Below are 27,455 nucleotides of genomic sequence, written 5' to 3' on the forward strand. Positions count from 1 at the left end.
TTGTCTACGGCGGCGGCGCGTAGCTCGCCCACAGGCCGCATCTCTATGGTGAGCGGCGCCAGCTCCTCCTTTTAGGGTGGCGGCCATTTTGGCCGGGTGGCAGCCGGAGCACGTTGTCTCCGAGCCCAGCTGCGAGCCCCGGAGGGGGCCCTTCGCAGCTTCCCCGTTTCCCTCCATCCCGGACGGGAGGCCTCCCCTTCTCTCCCCCCCCCTTCGCTTCTTGGTAAGTAAAAGCTGCCGGAGAGCGATAACTTGGCGGCCACCCGCTCCTCCTCTGGGCAGGTGGGGCCGCTTGAGCGGCTGGAGATAAGGCTGGCTGGGCCGGGCGGGTTCCCGGCCGGCTTCGGCTGTGTGAAGAACCCGCGGGGCCCCGCCGGCCCTTCCAGCTGCCGAGTAGGCAGGGCAGGCTCCAGCCTCTCGGGGTCCCTTCCTTCCCCCTTAGTTCTTCCCCATCTCCACGGGTTGTCGAGCCCCTTGGTTCTCCCCGACCCTCCATAATGATTTCGGATCTTTTTTTTCCACGTAGAGGCCTTTGTTTGAGAGCTGGGGGGCTTCCACGCTTTGGAAAGGGAAAATTTTTTTGGGGGGGGGCGGGTTGACTCCAGCTAAACAGACCCTCCTGGTGAGAAAGGTCGAAACAGTGGTCGACTGTCAAAAGGTGTTAAAATTACTCTTTTTTCCCCTCTTGCATGAGCCGCTTAGGTAAGCTTGTCATAAGTCAAGACCTACCCGCCCCCCGCATTGTTGGCTGTATCTTTCATCTCCTGTTAAATTCAGTGTCGGTGGCCCTCCATACATTACGTAAAGAGAGAGGGAGAGTTCCAGTCCCTTGGTTTTTAATCATCTGAGATGTAAGGCCACTTCTGTGTCATGCATTTAAAGCACTGCTGTGGCATTTTAGCAGCCATGGCTTCCCATAAAGAGTCTTGGGAGCTGTAGTTTTTTTCAGGGTGTGGAGAGTCCTTAGAAGACCCCATATTCCCCTGACAGAGCTCCTAGGAAAGAGGAGTCGCTTGTTAAACGACTCTGGAAAATGTAGCTCTATGAGGGAACAGGCATTTTGTAACAATTCTCAGTATCCATAGCAAACTACGGTTCCCATGATTATTTAAGGGAAACCATGACTGCTGAAGTTTTATAGTACTTTAAATGTATGATGCGGCAGTAGTATTGAATGAGTAGACTAGTGTCTCTTTTTAACAAAATTAGTTGAGATGAATAAATTGGTCTTCTACTGGTAAATTTGACATGTTGGAGTTTTGCTGCTGTCTAAAGTTGCTAGAAGGCTATTTATTACATAGAATCATAGAATTGTAGGGTTGGAAGGTACCGTAAAAATGTGCACTTTCTTTATCCCCCCTGCATTAAGTAATGGCTTAGTTGAGGATGGTCCCTCTATAGCAGTGGTGTCCAAACTTTTTTCAAAGAGGGCCAGATTTGATGAAATGAAGGGCCTTGAGGGCTGACCAAAGTTGTTGAGGTTTTTTAGAATTTAATTTTGAATTTGTTGAGGTTTTTTTTTTAGGATTTTACCCCAGGAAATAAACTGCCACAGGGGCCAGATTAAACTGACCAGTGAGCCGGACATGCTTGCTCTGTGGTTTTCCATTGTAGATTTTAGGATGATTAGTTGAACTCTGTATACATATAGGGATGTAGGAGTTGCCTTTTTAAAGTTAAAATAGGTGTGTTCGTTTGTTGGAGCCAAAGCGAGAGAGATAAGGTACCTTAAAGGTTAACCATTTTTATTGCTAACAGCTGCTTAAAAATATTCTCACTCATAACTTTATTCAACCACATCAGGCAGTTCTGAAGGACCTAGAAGTCAGAACGCATTGAGAATTATAACATTTCTTATGACAACAATTATGGGAAAGTGGTCTCCTACAAAAAATGCTGTGCAGAAATAGAAATCCCAACTGAGGTACAAAAACAGGATCTCTGCACTGGGGAGAACTTGGCTTATAGCTGGAGCTTTGCTTCCTTTTCCTGTGTCAGCAGTTCTCTTTGCCAGAAAGACCAGCTTCTTAAATAGCTTATTATTACTGCTATATCAAAGCTCTCACAGCATATTTCGCTCTCTCTCAGCATATGCTAGTCGCTTCTCTTTCCTGGCCCTCATGAGGAAAAACCGATTTCTTTAAATGAAAAGAGAGGGTGAACTCTAGGAGATTACAGAGGCAGAAAGTGGCCTTTCTTTGCATTCCTACAGGGTGGAGCTTTTTGGTCTAACTACTGGCCAAGTATAACATCAAGTAGAATATCAGCAAAATGACCCCTGTTCAGAATTAACATAATTTGATGCCTGCAGCTGGGGGCTCCTGAGGGGCACAGGCCCCAGCGAAGCCTCCGGCGCCAGATTCCTCTCCCGGGTGCCAAACGTGGCTGCCGCCTACCCTCCTGGCAGCTGCTCACCTTGGCCTGGCCTGGGTGCTCCACCCGAGGGCCTGGGCAGCCATGATGTGAGCGGGCCAGCTACAGGGTCGGAGGTGGCCCCGTGGGTAGCCCCCAGAAAACTCAAGAGCATGGTGCCGGGAAAGTGAGGCCTTCCCATGGATACACTGAACTGTATTACAACTCTTGGACAATTCCTAATTATCTATCAATGGCAAGGATTGGTCTGGCACCAGTTTTGGGCTACTTGATTGTTAAAGAAAATTTCAGTATTCCGTTGGGTGTATTTACTCTGGCTGGAATAACAGATTGGTTGGATGGCTTTATTGCACAAAATTGGGCCAGCCAAAAATCTGCTTTAGGAAGTGCCCTGGACCCTCTGGCTAATAAAGTTGTTATCAGCGTCCTGTTCATCAGCCTGACTTGTGCAAATCTTATTCCAGTTCCTCTTACATCTTTGATCATTTTAAAGGACATTGCATTAATTGCTGCTGGTTTTTATGTGCAATACAGAACTGTTCCTCCACTAAGAACACTTAGATACTTTAATCCATGTTATCCCACGGCTCAGTTAAAGCCAACATTTATCAGCAAGACGAACACAGTAGTACAGCTCATCTTAATGGCAGTTTCTTTAGCAGCTCCTGTTTTCAATTATGTGGACAGTATCTTCAGACCTTATGGTGCATCACAGCTTTCACAGTGACAGCATCTGCTTACAGTTACTAACTGGCCAAAAAACAGTTTAGGTGCTAAACAGCAACTGAAGGAACTCAAAAGTGAGTTGCTGACCTCCTATTTTGTTTGTGTTGGGATGGCATTGCCTGCATAATATTTGGACTATGGATAAAGAACACTTCTTTTGATAGTTTTGTCTCAGTGGAAACCATGTCTTCACATTGAAGCTAATCAGAAGTTAAAATGAAGATTTGATCATGTAAATATGCATAATTTTCAATGCACTTTTTCAATTTGTTGCAAATAAAATATGTTTTACCTTAAAGCATTTTTAAAAAAAAGAATTACAGTAACATAATTGAAGTAATAGTGTTTTTCTGCCACACTGAGGCATTTGCTATGTAGGTAGAAGGTTGGGTTGTCTGTTTTAAAGGCAAGTCTATTATATATGTAATATGATGAGGATGGCCAACTTTGTTTTTACGGTGACCATTCTGTTTTCCAGACTGTGGTCCAAGGTATTCTGCTGTGCAAACAGCTTTATTGTAGAGCCTACCTAGCAATAAGAATTTTCCAGTAATAGAGAACATGCACCGGGGTGTAGCATTCTGTACTAAGAACACTTTAATGTAATTACATTAAGGATGTGAGAGAAGGAGAGTAAGATAGAATATCTTTGTTTATCTGAAAACATTTATCTGAAAGTTTAGGCAGACCCCCAAAACTCCTTATTCCTCTCTGGCTCAGAAGTGTGCTCTTCAGTGGTATTTCTTATTTTTTTCATGAAATACTCATTGTCCCATTGGGATTCTATTCCTTAATTTCCTTTCTCTTTGTCTTTCTAATCATCCATCCTATTTTATTGTTGTATTACTTAATCATGTGTTATATTCGTGGTATGTCCTATTGTCATGTCTGTTCTGTTATGTTTTTGATTATGTAACTACTTTCGTAAAAAGCTTACTCAAAAAGATCTTTATAAGTATTCATATTGTATTGTTATGCTGAACATACTTAAAGACGTACCCTCTTATCTCGACAGTTACTGTTCTACAGAGTGTACTTTCATGGTATTACCATTTCAATCTCTGGTTGGGCCCAATTTCTAAAGCATTTTTAAATAAAAGATTCCCCTAGAAAATTGTTCTGCTCACCTAGTTATTGTAATACCTGATTTTCAGGACAGTACACTTGCAGCTAAAGATCATGGCACTAGAAGCATGCTAGTATTTGATTTACCTTATAATTTTGTAGCGTCCAACTCAGAGGTAGGAAGCATAGTTGTCAGAGATAATGAGGCAGTTTTGCAGGAGGCAAAAGCACGATGTTCTTGAAGGCAGCATATTCCCAGTCATCTTGCTGTTAAGTCCTTACCAGTTCAAGTGTTAGCGTAAATGAAACTGAATTTATCAATCCATGGTAGTAAAGAAGCTTGTAATATTGATGGGTGGAGCCAGAGACTTGCTTCCATTGCTAGGAGATAATGCCTTTGTCATTCAGTATGTGCCACTATTCTTTCACAGCCTCAAAATGACCCACCAATTACCACAATGAATTTTTAAAGTGGAGAATAAAATTACTGTGGTGTATATAAGCATGCATGAATTAAAAAAGTAAGAGAACTCTTAATGTTTCCTTGGATAAAAATACTTTCCAGAAATAATTTGTCACTTTGCAAGAAGAAGTAATTAGAAGTATGTGTATATATCTATATTTTAATTGCTTTGAGGGTTTTTTACAGTCAAGCGGTATGTACATTTTATCGTGTGTATGTATATACACACATTTCATCAGCTTTGCAGGTTGGTTTTGATATATTTTTTTTGTTGAATGTAAGTTGAAGTATTGAAATGAAGAGTTTGGATTTGATATCCCGCCTTTCACTCCCCTTCAGGAGTCTCAGTATGGCAGGATAGGTCCTATCTTTAAAATACGCATAAGGAAGGTAACCAGATTTTTCTCTCTCATTGCATTTCTCAGTCTCTGTAGTTTTCCATATAAAAACTGGTATTTCTTCCTTGTCTGTCACAATCAGCTGAATAAATATTGGGAACCTGAGCAGGTTGGGAATCCGTGACCCTCCAAATGCTGTTGGGAGTCTTAACTCTCATTATCGCTGATTATTGCTCATGCTGGCTGGGGCAAGGTGTGAGTTGGAGGGCAACACATTCCCAGTTTCTAGACTTTGCCCACAGTGATTGCCTGTCAAAATGAGAACCCATGCCTGAGTTTAATGAACATGCTTGATCTTGGACTGCACTTCTTATATCATTATATAGCATACTCCAATCCTGTGCTTTCTCACTTTTTATTAATCATTCTGTTTGTTTCCACCTAGAACTTGAATTATCCAATTCCATTGTTTTGGAATCTCAAGTCTGTGTTATCTACGTAATTCTAAGTTCATCACAATGGCTGATAAGCTAACAAGAATTGCTATTGTGAGCCATGACAAGTGTAAGCCAAAGAAATGCCGCCAAGAGTGCAAAAAGAGCTGTCCTGTGGTTCGAATGGGTAAGGAACTCAAAACTCTTAATACGAAACTCTGTTAAAATTAAAACAGGCTGAATGTTTCACTTACTGGTTTCTAGACTACAGAGTCAGATTTTTAAGTATCCAGTGTATCTGCCATCTTCAGTAGTTTTTTTGGGTTTTTTTGGAATGTAGGAAAGTACACTATCATATCAAGAATATGGAGAATTGGGGGCAATCAAAACCATGAAAACTGCATCATGTGGAATTCAAATTCATGACTATTTGAGGTCTAAGTCACAAATCGATGCTTGAAGTGAAGGCCCAAGACAGGTGTTGATCATTATGTGAGCTGCGCACAGGTGGGCTATAGCGAGCGAGCTACCACCATTCCTGTGGAGCCTCTTTTTATTGAGACAAATATGCAAGCCAGGCAAATGCATTTTTGGGCTGTGACCTTTACACATCTTCCGTCCCGAAATCGTGGGGTGGCACAAAGTTATTTTGGCACCTGTTCCACAGCGTCATTTTCCCCTTGCATTGTGTATGACGAATGGAGACAAAAGTCTCATGGAAAAGGGTTACAGACAGGACACCGCAAACTGCTGAGATCGCGAAAGGTCAGGCAGAGGTGGAACGATGTACAGACAGCTGTGGCTTGTCTGGGGGGGGTTGCCCTGCACCCCAAGGTCATGCGTGCAGGCAGATTGTGGCTGCCTGCTGGTGGGGAAGTGTGCTCCCTCCGGACCCCACTCCGTGATATCCCTACAGATGCTACTGCGTGGTTTCTAGATCACATTCCATACTAATGCTTTCAATAAGACTTGCGTGTCTAACCTTTTTAATATTCCTTTTCACCAGGGAAGCTGTGCATAGAAGTGACATCACAGTGCAAAATAGCATGGATTTCTGAAACATTGTGCATTGGTTGTGGTATTTGCATAAAGGTAAAGATTATGTCTAGTAATAATAATTGAAATCTGTTTAAAACATATGTCACATTAGAGCTGTTTGGACATGGGTGATCTCAATCTTTTCCCCATCCCACCTCCATGCATTGAGAATTTTGGGCCTGTGTGCTTCATCACCGCACGTCCCCTACCTCCCAGACACTCAAATAAACATGGCCAGTGACATGCTCATGGCCTACTTTGCATGTACCGTTGTAAACTCTGAAAATCCCACTGTGGCCTGGTTCACACAGTACATTAAACCATAGTTTAAAATAAACTGGTTTAATGAGAACAAGTGGTGTGCTGGTAAATGTTGCTGAGATAACATACTTTGCTGCTCTCACCCACCCACTGCTGCTGGAAAATACGTTGTGGTCTCGCTTGTCTCCCCTCCCCCCCTTTTTTGGGGGGGGTCTCCTGACAAAGTTCAAGAGGGAAACCAAGGTTTGCTTCTCATGGTTTGTATGTAAGTCTAGGTTCAGATGGCAAATCAGACCATGGCTTGTTTCCTGACAGTAGGATAGGGGCAGCAAATACAAGTGAAAAACAGTCTTATTCCAATACTATACTTGGCTTCCGTTTTGTTTATTTGTTGTAACGTAAAGCTTATTTTATTTGTGTTACAGAAATGTCCTTTTGGAGCCTTGTCTATTGTTAACTTGCCTAGCAACCTGGAGAAAGAAACAACACACAGATACTGTGCCAATGCCTTCAAACTTCACAGGTACACTCTGCTGCAATCCCTGAAAAGTTGTTAATATAAATTATTGTCATTATTTGTTAATCACCTTCCACTTTCCTTCAAGGCAATGTACAAAATAAAATAATAACAGCTGTTAAAAAGTTAACAGGGGGAAACCAAGATTTGAATTTTAAACAATACAGAATGGACACTCATGACAGAGATTTATTCATCCAGGTGGTAAAGCTTGTCACACACACGCAAAATGTATTCAGTTGTTTCTAGAAAGTGCAGATAGTGGGTGCCCGTCATATTTTGACAAGAATGCTGTTCCACAGAATGGGGCAGTCACACTGAAAGCTGTAGTCAAAATCACTGGAGTGGGCTTCTGATATTTGGGGACTTTGAGGAGAAAGTGTTCTACAGAATGCAGTGACCTGGGAATATAAGGTAGTTTCTCACGTGATATGGTCCAGAGCTGCATAGGGCCTTACATGTTAATACCAAAACCTTGAAGTTTTTTATATATGACTTATGGCGAAAAGTCTTTCCTTCTGAAGTACTCTCCTTGGTAAATGTGTCTTGTTTGCCTTTGTAAAGCAATTAAAGGATAGTGTATATAATTTTAAATTCCAGAGCAAATAGAGATCACTTTAGATATCATTAATTATATTTCCTTATTTCTGATGAAAAAGATGCACATAATGGGGTTGAGAGAGGAAAGCATATTGAATTAACACCTAAGTTCTGTCTTGCTTTGTGTCGGTTTATTGTTGTGTAAAATGTTGGATTACTTTATGAAGGTTGCCTATTCCACGTCCAGGAGAGGTGCTGGGGTTGGTTGGAACCAATGGTATTGGAAAGTCAACTGCCTTGAAAATCTTAGCAGGAAAACAGAAGCCAAACCTTGGAAAATACGATGTATGTATTTTAAATATATGCCAAATGTGATTTCCTAATATCCTTTGAAACTGCATTTTGCAGTTCTTGTGCAAATGATAACGAGTAGTGCTTGCTAGACTGGCAGCATTACTTTGCCCCAATAAGTAAAATTTATATAGCTATTTAACCATTAGGAAGTTCACAAATATGTAAGCTAAGAGATGTACAAATGTCTTTCACATGAGGATGTTAACCATCATTTTCCTGTTGGACCAAGAAGTTAATGGGAGGGAAAAAGAGGCTGTTGAAAGGACAAACATTGTAAAGCAGCAGTGATGACAGGTTTTGCCATAAGCATCTTTCCACTCTATTGCTATTGGTCTTTTTTATTTTATGCATTGTTACGCCATTCTGTGTTACGAACACAGAAACATAGGGTGCTGCTTTATAGCAAGTCAGACCGTCTAACTCAATATTGTTTACACTAACTGGCAACAGCAGACAAGGGTTTCAGGCAGAAGTCTTTTCCCAGCCCTAGCTTAGCTGGAAGTGCAGGGGATTGAACTTGGGACCTTTTGCATGCAATGTAAAAGCTCTGCTACCAAAATACAGTTCCTATTCCGTTCCCCCTTTCCAGCTGTGAATTCACTTGCATTCACATCCCACATAAACACTTTGTGGTTTTTGCCTTGTGTAGTAGTATTTTGTGGAAACGTTAAACCCCAAAGCTTGAATTGATATACCACACTTTTTTGGGGGGGAGGAATCCTTGCATAATTAGGAATATCATTTTTATACCTCCATTAAAAGTTTAAAATCCTAGATTTCTGTGACGGAATGCATAAGTGAACAGTAGGTTCAGACATCTCTGTTCTGACTACTTTGCCTGATTGATGTTAAAGTTAAGTTTTTGTACAGAGAATTGGTTGCCTATAAGTAGATGTCATGACTTGCTAACTGTATTCTATGCAAGTTGGATGGGTTAAATTTAGTCCTGCATGATTTGTTTCAAACTAGTTTCTCAAAAATACCACCTGACAATTTCTTTGATGTAAAAAAGAACAGAGCTGCAAGCTGCTACTGCTACTGCTTTATGAAACACATGATAGACACATTTGTGAGTCACATTACACGATAGCTAATAGTTTAGCATGAATGCAAAGATTACACCTGCTTTTCTTCTCTCCTAGCATGAGTGGGAGTGAAAACCATAATCCCTAGCTTCCAGTTAAATCTGAACGGGAATTGTGATTTCTTTACTTCTAAACAACCCATGTTCAAGAATAAATCTTGGCATCGCATCATGGCTTGTTTGGAGTGCAATAAACCATGATATCTGGTTCGGACTTAGGTCACATATTTTGCTTTATTCCTTACATTAGAGGAGTTGAAACAAAATTTAAAAATTCCTGTATCTAGAATTAGAGGAGTTGTGCTTTGTTCCTTATGCTAGGGGACAAGAAAACAGGAAGCCACTTGTACATTCAATGTACAGTGTTTACTACAGACAACTGGGGTGTGATCACAGCCAGTGTTGCTCTAGGAGGCCACTGCTCCCTCATGAACACTTGAAACATTTTCTCAAAATGCCATTCGACGTATTATTGTCCTTAGACATGTTTCCATACCTCTCAAGTGTTTATTTGAAATGCTTTTGTATAGGATCCTCCTGATTGGCAAGAAATCCTGACTTACTTTCGAGGATCTGAGTTGCAGAACTATTTCACCAAGATCTTGGAAGATGACCTCAAGGCCATCATTAAGCCCCAGTATGTGGACCAGATCCCTAAAGCTGCTAAGGTGAGTAAGCTTGTTGGCTAAGACTGCAGTCCTAAGTTCCCTTATCTTGGAGTAAACCTCATTGAATTCAGTAGGACTTAGCTCTAAGTAGACATGGCTAGGATTGTGCTGTAAGGTGGGATGGGGGGAAGAAACAGGCCGATTTTCTGTATGGGGTAAAGGTAAAGGACCCCCTGGATGGTTAGGTCCAGACAAAGGTGACTATGGGGTGCGGTGCTCATCTTGCTTCAGACTGAGGGAGCCAGTGTTTGTCCACAGACAGCTTTCCACATCATGTGACCAGCATGACTAAATGCTTTTGGCACATAGAGGACCGTGATGAGTGCTAGAGCGCACGGAAACGCCATTTACCTTCCTGCCATAGTGGTACCTATTTATCTACTTGCACTGGTGTGCTTTCAAACTGCTAGGTTGGCAGAAGCTGGGACAGACCAATGGAAGCTCACCCCATTCTGTATGAAATATATAAGGCAGAGTTTTAGTCAAGAGCAGATTACAATTTTAGTATATTATCTCATATCGTGGCTTAAGTAAAGTCCTGATTGTCATCTTATTGTGACAGGGAACTGTGGGCACTATATTGGACAGGAAAGATGAAACTGGCACACAGACTATTGTATGTCAGCAGCTTGGTAAGTGATGTTTTTATACAAAGTTTTAAAATAATATGCGTAATTAGTCCTAAAAGCTTTCTGTTTTGTTTTTAAAATTCAAACTTCTTTCATAAACCTTAAACTTCTAAATTCACATTCAGCATTATATTTTTTAACATTTAAGAATGTTAGAATCATAGAGTTGGAAGAGACCACAAGGGCCATCGAGTCCAACCCCCTGCCAAGCAGGATATGTTTATAGACTGCTTAGTGCAGAATGGCGATTAATACTAGTTAGTTATGAAATTTTAGGCTTTCTTTGTAAAAGTATAATCATGTGTCCCAGTAACAGGACTTAAGCTAAAAATTGATTGGATCCAGACTAAGTTAGTCATGCTGTAGACCCATTGAAATCAGTTGGACTTAGTTGTGAACAACTTCAGTTTTTCCACTGGTATTGATAGTCTGGATCCATCTCAATCACAATAAAACCAATTAATAATACAGTAACCATAAAATAAATGCCACAGAATTACCAAATGGAGGCCCAAATTAAAAACACAAACATTGAAAAAGGCACATTTTCACCTTTTTATGAACAATATGAGAATATGGGAATATGATGGAACCCTATGGGCTAAAGGGCACAGGGAAGAGCAGTAATCCCTCACCACTGCCTTTCCGGAGCCTACTTTCTAGGAATGAACAAAAACATTTATAAAATATTATGTCTCAAGGTTCATTCCCAAAAGGTCATCCAGAAGGATGCTATAGCTGAAGCCATAGTTGCATTTGCCAACACTTAACTTCATTTGCAGAGGGCATCAGTTCATTTTGGGTCTTGTACATGTTGTGCAGTGGACACTGTTGGTGCAACCCAGGTTAATGTGGGGAGTTACTTATTGAGATGAATGGTGAAGTTCTTGTGTAGAAACTAATATATTTAATTGTGACCAGTTGAGATGTTAGCATATTTTGTATGTACTTGGTTGTGAGAAAAATATATTTGCAGATTTGTCTCATCTGAGGGAAAGAAACGTTGAAGATCTATCAGGAGGAGAACTTCAGAGATTTGCCTGTGCTGTGGTTTGCATTCAAAAAGCTGACATGTATGTAGCAATTTGGCTTTTAATAGTGACTTCAGTAACTTTGCTAATTTTAGAATATTGTTTGTGACCTGTGTTGTATGCATATTTTTTCTTCACTTTGTCATGCGGGCCAGGCATTTCAAAAGTTCAAAATTAGACCTTAATTTTTTCACTTACCTAATTAACTTCACGTCTTTTACGGACTAGGGTTTATAAACTGTGTGAAATCTAGTGTTGTGCAAGTGGAGCTGTCTTTCGTCCCTGCAGCCCATCACAACCACCAAACGTGCTCTGAAGAATCATTTGACACGCCAGAGCAGATCTTGAGGGTTTACAGGAGAGGAGAGAAGTCCTGTTGTATAACAATATAATAATCATCATCATTTATTATTTATATGCCACTCCGGGCGGCTTCCAACAAATAAAAACACAATGAAACATTGAATATTAAAAACTTCCCTAATACAGAGTTGCCTTCAGATATATGAGTAGCAGTCTGTTCCCCTCATGTCCACACCATTGGATACAACCTTGTGATTCTAAGACTGAAGACTTTCTAAGTTGGCAAGAGTCCATAATAGTCACACGACCATTTCTATTACAAATTATTTTATGCAGCGTTTTGACAAGAGAGTATTCAAATTTTAGCATTCAACATGCTTTAACCTTGTATTTATAACCAGGGATGCTGTTCATGGGTCCCAATCTATTCTGCAGACAACACAGGGACTGAAATACTTGCTGTGACTTAACATGAGGGTTCACTTTCTAGCAAGGAAGCTCACATGGAGTTGTCCATGTGTAACATTGAAAAGACATTTTTCACAACTTACTGGGGGAATTATTTGAGTGAAACCAGACAGATAACTGGATCCTCTGTGCTCGCCCAGTGGGTTATCACTGCTTTGTGTGATACTGTGGCAGAACAACAAGGCACCAAATGCCAGAGCATGGGGAGGAGGAGGAGGTGGTGGGGCTATTAAGCCTTTGTGAAATGGGACATGGCAACAGAATGTTGTATCCTCATCCCTTAACAGGAGTACTAGTATTCAGGATTCCAGCCTTCCATGCCCTCCAGGGTGTTGGAAGCTGGGTAAAGGGTTCAAATGGGCCAATTCATTCCTCTACATAACACACATTTTCATTTTTCTCTTTACTAACATGACATTTCATCCCTCAAGGCTCATTTCCCATTCACTTGTTTTGAGCTTTTTGCTCCCTTGGGGTTTTAAAAAATATTTTCTGTACTTCTGCATACCTTTAGGTGCACCTGGTGGTGCTGGCATATCCCTCTTGTTTCTCAACAATCCCTTTTTTTGGCTCCATTCTTACTGGTTCTTAGTTCATTATTAGTAGAGAGAAATGGAATTTAGGGAAGGATGGATGGTCTGTTAAATTTGATGAACATAAAACCTGCCCCCCCTTTTTTTTTCTTGGGATAGCTTCATGTTTGATGAGCCCTCCAGCTACCTGGATGTTAAGCAGCGTCTGAAGGCTGCCATTACTATTCGATCTCTAATAAATCCTGACCGGTAAGGAATGTAATTATAAATGGAGGTACTATTACTCAAGCCTCATAATGCTGATTACATGTGATAATTTTCTTATGAGAGATAGGTACTTGGAGGCAGGGTGTTTAGTATCCTTACTTATAGTTCTTATTGCATGTCTTTAATATTGGTTTACTATGTAAGTTTCCTTCAGATCTGCAGTTAGAAGGTGATGCATAATTAAAATAGCAATAATACTAATTGTTCATGGTATTATCCTGCCCACTAGTGCCTGAATTCATTTCAGGTTTTGTGATTTCAACCAAAATCGATGCCAGTATGCCTTATCTTAAGCAGTTACTTAGAGGTGCAGAGTCTCAGGATGCTAGTGTTTGTTTCTAGTTTTAATGTAGAAACAATAGGGCTGGACATTGCTTGCTCCTGGAGAATATCCCACTTACATCTATTATTTTCTGATTTAAATGTCTTTTTCTGTGTCTACTTTTGTAATTTATTGGGTAAAGTGGAGAATAAGCTGAAACTGACATTCTTTGACTTTCATATCTTAGTAAAATAACGGCAACCAGATTTCCAGTATTTACAATTTACAGTTTTGCTTTAAATGCACTATGAAATGGTACCATGTACGTATGATGCCATGTCCTAGCAGAAAAAATTCATGCTGTCTTATTTTTGCTTGAATTAAAAACAGAAGAAAACTTGATTCAACTATCTTTTTCTTTTTGTTTTTTCAGGTATATTATTGTTGTGGAACATGACCTGAGTGTGCTCGATTATTTGTCTGACTTCATCTGCTGCTTATATGGTGTGCCAAGTGCTTATGGTGTTGTCACTATGCCTTTTAGTGTAAGAGAAGGTAACTATATTTTAAATCAACTTTCTCGTCTTCCTCAATTATGTGTTCTTCCTACAAAATAGTTATGTGTGATGTAAACAATTTGACATCTTTAGTGTGTGGGGTTTTTTTTACAAATACTTCCTAAATGCTCTCAGGCTTTTCATACTTAAAAAGTAGGTCACATTAGACAAATAACTGAGCTGGGTTAGCTCTTGCCCTTACCAAGATATAGTTATTTCCATCTATATAGTTCTTTTCACTTCATTCCTCTTCTGTTTCATCTCAGTACCATGAAAGTAAAATGACATGCATTTCCAAGTGAAGAGCAGACCCTGAGTACCCCTAAATAGAGCTGAGTCCTATTTTTGGGTTGTCTGTTGTTCTGTCATGTTGGTGATTTATCTTTTGATAATTCTATGCCTGGTTTAGGTGCTCTTTCCTAATGATGATTTATCTTCTTACAGGGATAAACATTTTCCTGGATGGCTATGTTCCAACAGAAAACCTAAGGTTCCGAGATGCATCTCTTGTTTTTAAGGTGGCAGAGACAGCTAACGAAGAAGAGGTCAAGAAGATGTGTATGTATAAATATCCCGGAATGAGAAAAAAGATGGGGGAATTTGAGCTGTCAATCGTTGCTGGAGAATTCACTGACTCTGAAATAATGGTGATGCTGGGAGAAAATGGTGAGTGTATTTCAACCGGAGAATTCATTGTGATCTGTTTTTCAGGGGTTAGGTCCAAAGGCTATGTCAGAGTGAAAGGATATTACTTGCTGATCACAGTTGGTAAAGTTGGGGCACATCCAATGTCATTTCGTATTTACCGTTCTGAATCCAAATTGATGCAAATAGAGGACATAGCAAAACTCTCCAGGAACAGTGGTTGTTTCCTGGCCTCATCCAAATTAATTGCAATATTTTAAAATCATTTTTTAAAAGTTTCAAATGTCTCAATGGATGCTAGCAAAAGAAATGAATAGACTGAAAACCATCATTTAAAAATGAATGGCAAGTGGCTAGTGTCCCCCCACTCCACCCCAACTTGGATCAAGATGTAAGCAGCTTCTCTTATTTTCTGCTAGTTTCACTACTTTGTGAACTTTGATGCTTAGCTGCAGGAAGATAGTCGCACTATACATGTATGAATACCTTTATTCAACCAAGCATGGACTCAGTACTCTATAAAGTTTTGATTGAACACAAGGGAACAGGTGGTCTCTATAAGTCTTGCATGGGCCCAGAAACCAAATTATGACTTCTAAAGTAAAAAATTCATCGCGTTAGAACTGGGCCTGGAAGAGAACTGAGAGCTTGTGCACCTTGTGACCAGCTGCTGTTAAATGACAGTCAAATCAACTGCATTCCACACCAACTGAGCCTTCTTACCATCCTGCATATTAGCCCCATGTAGAACACATAACAGTAGATTAGGAATGCTACATCAGTTCATAATAAACATGCAAGTAAAAACAACACTGAACCCGGGTTTTTTAAAGGGGGATTTATTAGCATTCTGCTCTTAGTAAAAAAATGGAAGCATTTGTATATCATGGTGCACTATAGTTAATATTTTACCCCGATTGCATCCATTAGTGCCAGAGGTGGGGTACAAACCATCATCTCCAGCTTAGTGACACACCCAAACCTAGAGATCATGGTTTGTTTTGTTCCAGACAAACCTCAGCATAGATTCTGGTTTATGGAACAAGAACAAACCATAAACTCGTTTGGATGTAACATTTTGCCACAGATTGTGGTTTTCTCCCCTGTACTTGAGGGAACTGGTTACAGTTGGTACGTTCATGATAAAACATGAACTATAGTTTACTGAAACAAGCAAACTGGACCTATATGGTGCCTTTAGATCTCTATAAACAGTACTGTTCCCCAAAGCTTTGCCAATTTTATTATATGCAGATTTATGTTTTAAAGACTAGCCATAAACTATGCTTTGCTAATTTTGATTATATATATATATATATTTTTTTAATCTTACAGGAACTGGAAAAACGACGTTCATTCGCATGCTTGCTGGGAGACTGACACCTGATGATAAAAGTAATGTTTTGTGTATTTATTTAGCATACCATTTAAATTTTTAATTCTGTTTTTAATTACTGTGACTACATATGATGTCTCTCTTACAGGTGAAGTACCAGTTTTAAATGTTAGTTATAAGCCACAGAAGATTAGTCCTAAGTCTACTGTAAGTGTTTGTTTCACATTTTAACTTTCTAAGCAATAGTAATGGGAATGACAGAGTAAGAATGAGGGGAACTGGACTAAGCAAAGTGTGAACTTATTTTAATAGGGAAGTGTACGTCAGCTACTTCATGAAAAGATTCGAGATGCCTATACACACCCCCAGTTTGTGACTGATGTAATGAAACCTCTACAGATTGAAAATATCATTGATCAAGAGGTATTTATCACCCATGTGATACCACGTTTTGTAGTTAATGGGTCCCTTCCCTCTTACACCAAGTGAATTTTTAAATATTGCTTCAACCAGGTGCAAACATTGTCTGGTGGTGAGTTGCAGCGGGTTGCTCTTGCCCTCTGTCTTGGCAAGCCAGCTGATGTCTACTTGATTGATGAACCTTCTGCATACCTAGACTCAGAACAACGTCTGATGGCGGCTAGAGTTGTCAAACGGTAAGCAGGGTAGTGGATAGGGAAAGAGGGATGCATGTTTGCAAAGGTTTCATTTTATATTTGAAGGTAGTTTAACTATTAAAAAAAAAACATTTTAAAAATTGCAAAAGCCTCATTGATTTTCCCTTCCATTTCAGTTTCATTCTCCATGCTAAAAAAACTGCCTTTGTGGTAGAGCACGACTTCATCATGGCTACCTACCTTGCAGATCGTGTCATTGTCTTTGATGGCATTCCATCCAGGTGCACAGTGGCAAACAGGTAATGCACAGCGCCGGGGGGGGGGGATATTGTAGTGCAGTTTTGATGCTTATGTTCCTATGGTGACAGGATCCGCTTCTGCCTTTGGATTCTACAGTGGTACCTCAGGTTAAGAACTTAATTCATTCCAGAGGTCTGTTCTTAACCTGAAACTGTTCTTAACCTGAGACACCACTTTAGCTAATGGGGCCTCCCGCCGCACAATTTCTGTTCTCATCCTGAAGCAAAGTTCTTAACTCAAGGTACTATTTCTGGGTTAGCAGAGTCTGTAACCTGAAGCGTCTGTAACCCAAGGTACCACTGTACTCTGGGAAGGAGCCATACTATTTGCTCAATCTCTGTGGTATTCGTGTTGGCTTCATGTTGATGTGATATTATTGCATGGAATTGTTGTGAAGCAATCAGAGTAAGGGCAGTACTTCCTGGCACTGGAGTCCTGTAGGTTTTTTAAAAATTGGCAACTCCCAGCAGCAGGAAGCACAATCAACCCCCATGGTAAGGTCTCCACATACTTCACCTCATTCGTGTCTCTCCCATCTTCACAACTTGTGAATAGTATAACAAAAGCGGTGGCCTTTTAGCCTGATACTAGTGCAAATACAGAACTTAGATTAGAAATGTTGTGTTTGAACGAGCATATCAGTTTATGCCATTTATCCCAGTTTATGTGGGAATGATAAAATTGTAGGGTTGGGACTTAGTCATCTGGTCCAGCCCCCTACAATTCAAGAATCTCAACATGTGGTCCCCCATCTAATTTGAAACTATAATGGACCCTTGTTAGCTTTGCAAATATACTAGCAGTTTTATTGCTGCACCACTAGGGAACCAATATTGCATAGGTGGAAAGGGAGTAATGCTAATAAGGGATGTGATTTAAGAGGCCAAGATGATTGCCTAGTGTACTGTGTTCCTAGCAAAAGTAAATAAAAAGAGGACCCTTTAACGCAAGTCCAGGAAAAAGAGGTTGCACTCTTGCCTCCCCAGACTATGCAGGTTTAAAAGACCACTAAAAGCACCTTTGAGAAAGTAATATACACCTGCTTTCTTCACAGTCCTCAAACTCTTTTGGCTGGCATGAATAAGTTCTTGTCTCAGCTTGAGATTACTTTCAGAAGAGATCCAAACAATTACAGACCAAGAATAAACAAACTCAATTCAATCAAGGTAAGAATTCAAAGCTTTCTTCAAATCTGTCATACAAGAAAAAAATGTATGCTGGATGACCAAGTAGGGGTAAGGTTTCTAATGGTTTTTTGTTTCTTTTCTTCTAACAGGATGTGGAACAGAAGAAAAGTGGGAACTACTTTTTCTTGGATGATTAAATGAAAAATTGATCATCAGTTTATAAAAATGAAAACTTTGTTATATGAAATGCAATCAGGTTTTAAAATATTTCTCATTCCAGAGGTTAAAATAGAATGTTACTGTCATGTAACATCTGCCCAGTAGCAGCGTCAGAGCACCTCTTTTTGTGCCTGTCAAGGCCATCTTTTGATGTAATATTTCAAAGCAGAGACAGCTGAAGTGACCATACCAAGATACTATGTACTTTTTTCCACAATGGGGATATTTTGGTTCAAACCTAACTTATTAATGTACCAAACGCTGACATGTTTCCAATTTTAATTCTTTGAGCTGTTTTCTGTACAAGATGGTTTACAAAAAGTCAAGATATAGAAATTGCTTATTTTAAAAGATTGACTCTCTGTAAATGAGGGTTTCATAAATAAATGTCACCTAAATCTACAATTGTTTGAATGTCAGTGATCAGATTGTAAACATGCATAGTCCTTGACAAGCAAGATCACTCAATGAGTTGTTAGTCTAGTTTCTCCCTTGAGGTTCTGTGAGTAATGCATTAAACTAATTCCAGTATATAAGTCATTGTAATGAGAAAACACCACCCTGAACATTATCTGCCTAGTCCTATTTGATCCCTCTACCTTTGGATTACGTAGCTGGTGCACATGTACTTGCTTTCATGTTTAAAAGTTCTTTGAATACATAGACCCTATAAAAGGAGAAAATGCAATCTGGAAAAGTTCACAGCAGAGAGCCCTATAGGGTTCTGCAAGGCCCCTGTAATTGTGTCTTAACGCATATTGTATTGACACAGCTAGTGCACCAATGGGGGGGGGGGAGTCAAACTATTGGAGTGTTACAGCACTTGCTGTGGCTGGAGACCAATGCAGGAGAGAAATGTTTTATTGAAGCTGAGAGGGCAGTTGAAGGCACCCATTTCCACTGTTACATGTGCACCATTACGTTTCTTCTCTCTGTGCTCCTCCCAGCAGTAATTTCTCCTCTGGTCTCCAAGCACTGAGGTTATCTGCAAAGGATTCCCACATAGCGGGGTTAATGTCGTCAGCCTTCATGTCACATTTGCAGGCTATAACACAGTTTGTCTGGCTACAGGCCTGCTGCCAGCTCCCCAAAGAGCACGTCCTTGGGAATCCTGCCATCTTCCATTCTGTCCAAGCCAACGTAAACGTCACCGAGACAGAAGTGCAAACATGTTGGGAATATGGGCTTGGCAGAGTACATCTTTGTTTGGGGGGAGGGTGGGAGAAAATATGCTCTGCCAATCCCAACTATTCCTGGGTATTTTTTTAAACTAGGTATTAAGTTTTAGTTGCAAAGCTGTTGTAAGCTAAACTTTACTCAGCTTCCTAGTCTACACTTGGGAGTTTCAGTTACATCTAGTTATCAAGCAGATGTTTAAAAACCACTCACACCATATAAAGAAATTCAGAAAAAACAAAACTTTTTTAATTATAGCGTGCATCAGAAGGGTACTCATAAACAGTATCATTCAAGTCTCCTGATGGAAGTTATACAATCTCTTGGACACAAAATAGTAGTAAGCCATCACCTTCTCCACTGATATACACACACAAATATACACAGTTCAACTTTACAGAGAGAAAAAAATGGAGCACATATTTCAGTGCTTTGTAAGGCAAAAGAAAGAACCAGATTGATAGTGTAATGTAAATTAGAAATTTCCCACTCAAAGATGGGTAACCAGGCTTTATATATATTTTTATATATAGGCAGGAAGGAGGCTTTAAAAAAAGGAAACAACAATACAAACATTTCCACAGTGTAAAGGGGCAGGCAAACGAGGCTTAACAGCAACTCAGTGCCTAAGCCTTGCTTAAACAGAAAAGGGAAGCTTAGATCTAGCCCATACATTTCTCACACAGCAAGTGTTTTAAGGATTTGTCAGTGCAAAAGTATCTTAAAAGTTCTGTTGTAACAGTTGCAAAACTATTTTGGAAATGTACTTTTGTCGAGGGTACATAGTTGGCATAGGCACCATTACAATCATACCAGTGGTTAAGACTGCCTGGAAGAATTCACAGCAACTTCCTACCAGTTTATACACTAGTATTCTTGATTGCTTTTTACAAGTTCAAGAAATGCTTTATAAAATTAAAAAATATATACCCCTATGAGTAAGACGCTATCAACCACCTAGGACACACAAGGATAGTTGACTACCATATGTGGCATCTTAACTGAAGCAAAACGCAACCTCACATGTTCAAGTTTCACAGATTTTTGAGATGAAAGGCCTTTGGATTGGAAGCACATCAAAGTCAACTGTCCAGGAAGCTACAAGTGTTTAGACCCAAGAGGCAGTATGTGAGGACATACATTCTATTTGGTTCAACATTCTTCACTGTCATCTGTCAAAATACTCAACTGCAGTAGGTTTCCATTGTAGCCACTTTTTTTCTATTATAAATTCCAAAGAAAAAGTCCAAACACCAAACCTACCTTTCAATATTTTAAACACAATAGTTTATATAGTTTTCGGAATTTAAATAAACCAACTAGCATTTATTTATTTTTAATTTCCAAAAGTTATTTAACACTCATGAGGTTATTCCACTTGGGCCTCACGTCACTCTTCAAAAATAAAAAAGGGAATTCTGCTCTTTAAAGAAAACAAAGAGGGGAAACCTTTGGGCACATTGCAGCTGTCAACATTCACGTGCATGTTGAAGCCTTCCGGAAGAAGTGCTCTTAAGGCAGCTGCTGCCCACGATAACCATCTCCCATGTTTGCTCTTCTTCTGTCATTCCGATACGGCCTTCCTCTATAAGTGCGGTGATACTGAAAGCCATCATCTCTGCTTCTGCTGTGTGGCCCCCGCCAGGCTTCTTCATTTCTTGAGTAATGGTATCCCCCCCGTCCAGGAGGGTAGCCCCATTCGCCTCTAGGCCTTCTGCCACCTCCATAAGTTTGGTTATAAAACTGTTTTGACCGGCCACTCCTCAGCATATCACACACTTCATGCTCATCTTCAGAACTCTCTTCCCTTGACCTTTGTACCTGACAATCCTCCAGGCCTGCACTGGCTTGGTCGTTCTTCTCTTTATGGCTAAAAGAAGAGTTTTTCGATTCTCTTTTTGGCGTTGACACCACCTGTCTTCTGCTGTCCTGCATCTCTGTGGATGGGTTTTGGAGTACAGACTCTGCTTGTGTAGCAGATGGCGCAGCAGGACAAGTCTGCTTCTCCCTAGGCACTCTGGTTGAGGTTTTATTTAGAACATTACAGTCATTCTTTGCAGTGGCTGCAGAGAGAGGTGAGCCTTGGGTGCTGTTTTCACTCCTTGCCTTCTGAAACGACTCAGAGTATCCGGCCGCTGCAGCAAGGCCCTCCTTAGGCAAGCCGGCATCAGCTCTCTTGTCCACAGGAGGCACAACCACTTGTCTCACCCCAGAATTGTCAACATAGCCCTGAACAGGATACCCATACCAAAGTTGAGAGTACACTGGTGCAACAGGAACAGGTCCTAGAAATTGATTCTGCCCAAACGGAGGTTGTGGGAACACGCCTTGGCCCCCGAAGGACTCGTATTCAGCCGGAAGGCCTTGCCCTAGATTCTCAGACTCTACGCAGACAAGTCCTTGGCTTTCAGGCATTTGAGCAGCCGGTATGAAGAGAGGTACAGATGGAGGCCGGGTGTCCGTCTGCGGACTTTGGCCATTCATTCCAACTTCATTCTGCCCAGGCAAGTGTCCGTCTATTCGGGGAGCTTCATTTCCGTTCGGAGATAAAGAAACCTCTTGCATCCAAGGGTTGTGGGAATACACTGCCAGGGACACCTTCGGGTACATTCGGCAGGCTGTTAGGCAAGCCTGATGAAGAGGGTACAGATACGAGTGAGGGGCCCACATGGGACAACTGTACGCCTGCAGAAACGCAAACAAGGAAAACGGATGAGCCTTCACACAAAAAATCCTCAATCTAGTTTTTCAAGTTCTTGTTTTTCATGCCTAATGCAGTATGTTGGTAAACACCATCCAGTTACAGTTCTAATGTGCATAGGTTATTTTCCCTAATGCATAACACCTCAACAGCATATCATTACATTAACTCACCTTGCTAAGCTAAAGGTGTCCCCTTATAAAGTAGCTCCCACATACTGGCAAACCTTCCTAAACGGGGTTAAGGTTTTTCTTCTGGGTCTCCCAGAAGCACTCTTAATAGAACAGCAATAATTTTAACTATTTGATAAAGTGACGGCCACACTATTACAATCCCCCTCATACAGGGAGATTGTGGTGGCAAAGCTGAGCAGAATAAAGACTTGCTTCTTGGGACTAACGTATTTTTCGCCCCATAGGGCGCATCGGCCCACAAGGCACACCTAGTTTTTTTGTGGGGAAATAAAGGGGGGGAAATTATTCCCCCCCCCAAGGCATGAGGCTGGGGCGGGGGAAGCCCGAGCTTCCCCTGACCCCAGCCCCCAGAACAGGCAGCTCTGCGCAAGCCGGGAGAGCCCTCCCACGGCTTGCGCGGAGCTACCCGAAGCCCCGGCGCGACTGCTGAGCGCGCCGGGGCTTTGAGGTGCAGGCAGCTCTGCGCAAGCTGTGGGAGCCCGGGGGGAACTCCTGCGGGCTCCCACGGCTTGCACAGAGCTTCCTGAAGCCTGGAGAGGGAGAGGGGTCGGTGCGCACCGACCCCTCTCGCTCTCCAGGCTTCACCGAAAGCCTGCATTCGCCCCATAGGACGCACACACATTTCCCCTTCATTTTTGGAGGGGAAAAAGTGCGTCCTATAGGGCGAAAAATACGGTACTTTACTATTTGCAACCAGCAGGTGGTGCAACAGGGTGCATTTGGATTTTGTCCTATCTGGAGATAGATTTTATGCAGCACATCTGTCCTGAAAGACTGCAGGTTGGTAAGATGTTAAAGCCTCTCTTTGCAAACTAGGAAGTTTTCCATCGACACAAGTTTTCATTTTCATCTGGACCAGGAAACTCTGGCCAACTATACTAGGAGAAGCTAGGATATGAAAGCCAACTTCAACTCCTGCTGTTAACCATAGTTCTGTAATTCGGACAATACAAAAAGTTCGAGTTGTTAAAAGCAAATTGTCATTTGATTGGTTACGCTATGAAAGGAGGGTTGAGGATTCAAGGGGCTGGGATGCATGTACAGCCAAATGGTGTGTTCATATCTTTATTTATTAAGCTGAGATGTGATCGGCTCAAATAAGACCATACTCTCAACACAGCCATAACCTGCCCCTAACAGTAGGCATGCTAGATGTGCCAAGTTATTTCTAAACAGATAGTCTTTCCATTGTTTTACATTTCAATGAGACTTTTCCATGTTAATATAAGCTTAACATGCCCAGATGCATTTGAGCATAAGCCAAATATAGTAAGAAGAGCTATTCACCTTACTCCACTATCTGCTCCATGAGCAGGTGGAGGAACCACAACGAAGCCAAGCCCCCAGTGCGTATGGGCTGTATGTGTAACCCAACACCTTCCGTAAATTTATGTGGTTACAACCTACCTACTTGTCACCAACCTACTTTTGACTTGTTTTAACAGTAAAGCACTTACGTTTTCACTGTGAACTGCCTTGGGAGTCATTACGGCCAAAAGGCAAGCAATCAAGAAAGCAAAATACCCTTCAGAAAGATAATAGATGAAAGGACTTGATGATTTTTTAGTTGTTTCGGAGGTGAGCTGTTCCAACTTCAAAACAACCACTATTCTGAGGCATTCAATTTCTCTAAAACTGCTACCTCTTTTTAAAAAAACAACAACTGGGCTCATGCATATTTTGTTTCTGCAATACTGAAGTGGAAAATACAGATAACTTACCTTTACACCAAGGTTGAAGAAAAATCGGAGGGTATTTTTATCTGAGAAAAGGAAAAAGCAAAACAAATTGAAAGGGTTTCCCCCCAATTCGTGTGTGTGTGTGTGTGTGTGTGTGTGTGTGTGTGTGTGTGTCTGTGCGTGTGTGTGTCTCACTATTAGAACTGTGTCACCTCATCTAAAGCTTTTCATTTCTACTGATTCATAGCACAAACAGCTGAGTTCTGAGAGAGAAGACAGTGACCACTTTGCTCCTCCTCTGCTCATGCTGCTGCTGCTGCTAACTCACGGTTTTGATTAGTATTGCATCTGAAACTGGTCTTAAGGTTTTTTTCAATTTCAGGTGTACCACCACCTGTAGCCAAGGTATGTTCCACCTGTTTGTCTGTGGGAGATAAACCACGAACCAGACACTGGCTTAGTATTGCATGCAAAAGAGATTACTGTCTTGTAATATGGCCTGGGAATCAACTCAAGGTTTAATGCCACCCTTAAAGGACTTGAATCTATGACATACAGAAAACTTGCAGTACTGACTAAGTGTATTTCTTACACATATTTTTAGGGAGGGTTACAAAACTTGACCAAATTAGGCAATGAGATGGAAGACAAGAAAGAACACTGCTCCAGAGGGCAGAAACCTCTATGAACTATTGACACATTTTTCATTCCGTTGATAATCTAGTGTACACCTATCCTTGCTAAGCAATATGGTGTTAAACAGCCACAGATTCCCTATAGACCTTTCAATCCTCATTGTTGCTCCCGCGCACAATTTCCTACAAGCCCATATGTTTCTTAAATGGAAAGCTTATCAACAGACGAGTCAAATTCCAATCCCAAACACATTAAATTGGGAGTAAGCCTTCTTGGACACAGTGGGAGTAAGCACAACTAGAACTGCACCCTATAAGTCATATAGAAGCCAGAAATAAGGATGCAGCGTTATCTCTGTTGGCCAAACTCTTGAGTAAATCCACTGGGGGGGGGGGATCTTCAACTATTCTTTACTCAGAGTAGACCTACTGAAATTAATGGTTGCGGTCCTTAATGGGTCTAATTGAGTAAAAGCAGGTGAATGCCACCCACTTAAATTTATGAAATGACTAACTTTGGCCCATTAATTTCAACGGTCTACTCCAGGGCTGGCCCATACATGAGGCAGGGTGAAGCAGCAGAAGCCTCAGGTGGCGCCCCCTTGAGCACACCACAAACCCCACCACCTCTGCCACTGGTGGAGAAGCGAGATTACGAGATCTTGCTGGAAATCAGCACTGCTTCTGTGGCAGCTGCGGTGCAGCAGCAGGTGACACAGAACTTGCTTGATTCACCTCAAGTGGCAAAATGGGGCATGCTGCCCCTGGCCTACTCTCAAGGGAACTTAACGGAAGCAAGGCTAGAAAGTTTCCTATATAATTCTATTTGTGGCTGCTTTAAGACAGCCTATGCTTGCTCCTCACATTTTTTATAAAGCTACACCCACCCCCCCTAACCTAGATTTTGACCAAACTTAACAACAATATTCCCCTTGAGCTATGGTGATAAAGTTCCCTCCCCTTACCATTGGGAAGATCCTCCCCTGTGCTGCACAAGGAGTAAGGCGGTGTAACGACTCGCTCCCCCTTTTCGTTTAGAGGGAATCCAGGGTAAAGTGGGTCCTGGTAAAGGTTCATGGTTTGAGGCACAGGCATGAGAGGCTGGTTCACTGCTTGGAGAGATACTGGAATTCCAGTAACTGGACTGGAGGTCACATGGACTGGGGACAGAGAGGGATCTAGCCCAGTCACCGGCGTCGGCATCACTGAGGACACGGGTATCTGAGGTGGAAGACCTAAGACACAAAGGGTGGAAAAACAAAACAAAAAGAACACAGAAAATTGTCTAGATCTAGGTAAGAGTAACACCAAGAACAAATTAAAAAGTCAGTTTGTGGAACGAGATGTGGATTGATCAAGTGTAAAATACAGGGATTGTGGGATTACCGTAACAACCAGACACCCTGAGATCCGATAGGCAAAGTATTTAATGTTGATAATGTCTCTTTAAAAAATAACTAGTCTGTATTAGCAGTTTCCATGACATATTTTTAAGAACCATTTTATAGCAAGTTATGACATTAAAGGGGACGTGGGGACTTGCCGATCAGAAAGTCGGTGGTTCGAATCCCCACGACGGGGTGAGCTCCCGTTGCTCGGCCCCAGCTCCTGCCAACCTAGCAGTTCGAAAGCACGTTAAAGTGCAAGTAGATAAATAGGTACCGCTCCGGCGGGAAGGTAAACGGCATTTCCGTGTGCTGCTCTGATTTGCCAGAAGTGGTTTAGTCAGGCTGGCCACATGACCCGAAGGTGTACGCTGGTTCCCTCAGCCAATAAAGCGAGATGAGCGCTGCAACCCCAGAGTCAGCCACGACTGGATCTAAAGGTCAGGGGTCCCTTTATGACATTAAAGGACCTCGTTCTTTTTGGATGAGCAAGCTATTTATTTCTCCAAACCTGTTGGTCCATAGGTTGTTGGCTCATTTGGCCAAGCTGGCACAACGGCTGGCACGGAAGGCACTGGAGGAGGCAAATGCATCTCGTGAAAGGCCAAAGAGGGAGGAGGAGTCACGCCTGGTATGTGTTCCTGGAAGCTCTGCAATACGAAGAGATCACAGAGAAAACTTAGAAATGTTTCCAAATCAAATGCTCAACCAAAAGAAAAATTTAACTCAGTGGCAAAACTCAACACACCTCCTTCCCACGAATGAGAAGGTATTATAATAACTTCAAAGTCAACTCGAAGGACATTTATTCAGAAGTCTCACCAAGTTAAACCAGTCTTACTTCCCTGTTAAGCAAGCACAGGGCTGCAGCCCCAAAGTACAAACTCATACAAAATATAAACCAACTATTACTAATTTATTTTTATTGTCATTATTATGTTGCCCATCTGACTGGGTTGCCCCAGCCACTCTGGGGGGCTCCCAACAAAAAATAGTAAAAACACAATACAACATCACACACTAAAAATTTCCCTGAACAGCTTTCTATGACAACTTTCTTACACAACCAGTTGTGCAAGAGGACTGAACCCTCTTGACCAAAAGCAGGAAAGATAGGTCTAAGGCAAATAGGCAATAGAAGACCCTACCGGACCCTACCCAGATGCTTCCAAGAACAGGCACTAGTAGGGCATGAAAGTCACCATCTTTCCCTGTTCATCCCTAGTATCTGGTGTCCACAGGTACACTGCGTCTGGGCCCATTGGTTCCAATTAGCCATCATAGCGCTCTGAGCTTACCAGGTCAGCTACACAGCATATGCGACTTCAGGTGGATTCAGTGAGCCAGGGAGCAGTTTTACAGTTACCAAGTGACAGGAATCAAGTGGCACTAGATCTGGTCTAAGATATCTATTATGTGGAGGGGCTCGGCATCCATTACTAAACCAGATCAGCGTCTGCTTTAATTAAGGCATTCCTCTCTGATTAATAGTGTGCACCCCAAACAAATCCCCGTCCGGTTAAATCAGTT

At 41.5% G+C, this 27,455-nt stretch overlaps 3 protein-coding genes across 6 annotated transcripts in view; 2 read left to right on the top strand and 1 right to left on the bottom strand.

Annotated features, from left to right (window-relative positions):
- Positions 1-74: 74 nt before the first annotated feature.
- ABCE1 (ATP binding cassette subfamily E member 1) lies at positions 75-18,560 on the top strand. The gene is made up of 18 exons (XM_081926068.1): positions 75-223; positions 5,411-5,586; positions 6,406-6,491; positions 7,124-7,221; positions 7,983-8,100; positions 9,724-9,861; positions 10,424-10,493; positions 11,467-11,563; positions 12,985-13,074; positions 13,788-13,909; positions 14,356-14,577; positions 15,892-15,951; positions 16,041-16,099; positions 16,205-16,315; positions 16,406-16,548; positions 16,686-16,808; positions 17,864-17,975; positions 18,086-18,560. Exons 2-18 carry the CDS (start codon positions 5,484-5,486, stop codon positions 18,131-18,133), a joined length of 1,800 nt encoding a protein of 599 aa, XP_081782194.1. The 5' UTR covers positions 75-223; positions 5,411-5,483; the 3' UTR covers positions 18,134-18,560.
- LOC309378212 (cardiolipin synthase (CMP-forming)-like) lies at positions 2,523-4,846 on the top strand. The gene has a single exon (XM_081926257.1). The coding sequence runs from the start codon at positions 2,606-2,608 to the stop codon at positions 3,098-3,100; it is 495 nt and encodes a 164-aa protein (XP_081782383.1). The 5' UTR covers positions 2,523-2,605; the 3' UTR covers positions 3,101-4,846.
- A 998-nt stretch (positions 18,561-19,558) lies between the features above and the next one.
- OTUD4 (OTU deubiquitinase 4) overlaps positions 19,559-27,455 on the bottom strand; it is a 72,954-nt gene continuing 65,057 nt past the window's right edge. For all 4 annotated transcript variants that reach the window (XM_081925950.1, XM_081925951.1, XM_081925949.1 and 1 more), the window contains 4 exons: positions 26,437-26,575; positions 25,506-25,775; positions 23,948-23,988; positions 19,559-22,016 (listed from right to left, as the gene is read on the bottom strand). In XM_081925950.1, the coding sequence (XP_081782076.1) occupies positions 20,844-22,016; positions 23,948-23,988; positions 25,506-25,775; positions 26,437-26,575 (1,623 nt within the window). In that variant the 3' untranslated portion in view covers positions 19,559-20,843. The remainder of the gene's footprint in view (positions 22,017-23,947; positions 23,989-25,505; positions 25,776-26,436; positions 26,576-27,455) is intronic.

The sequence above is a fragment of the Podarcis melisellensis genome (assembly GCF_964234715.1).
Source record: "Podarcis melisellensis genome assembly, chromosome: 9".
NCBI lineage: Eukaryota > Metazoa > Chordata > Lepidosauria > Squamata > Lacertidae > Podarcis > Podarcis melisellensis.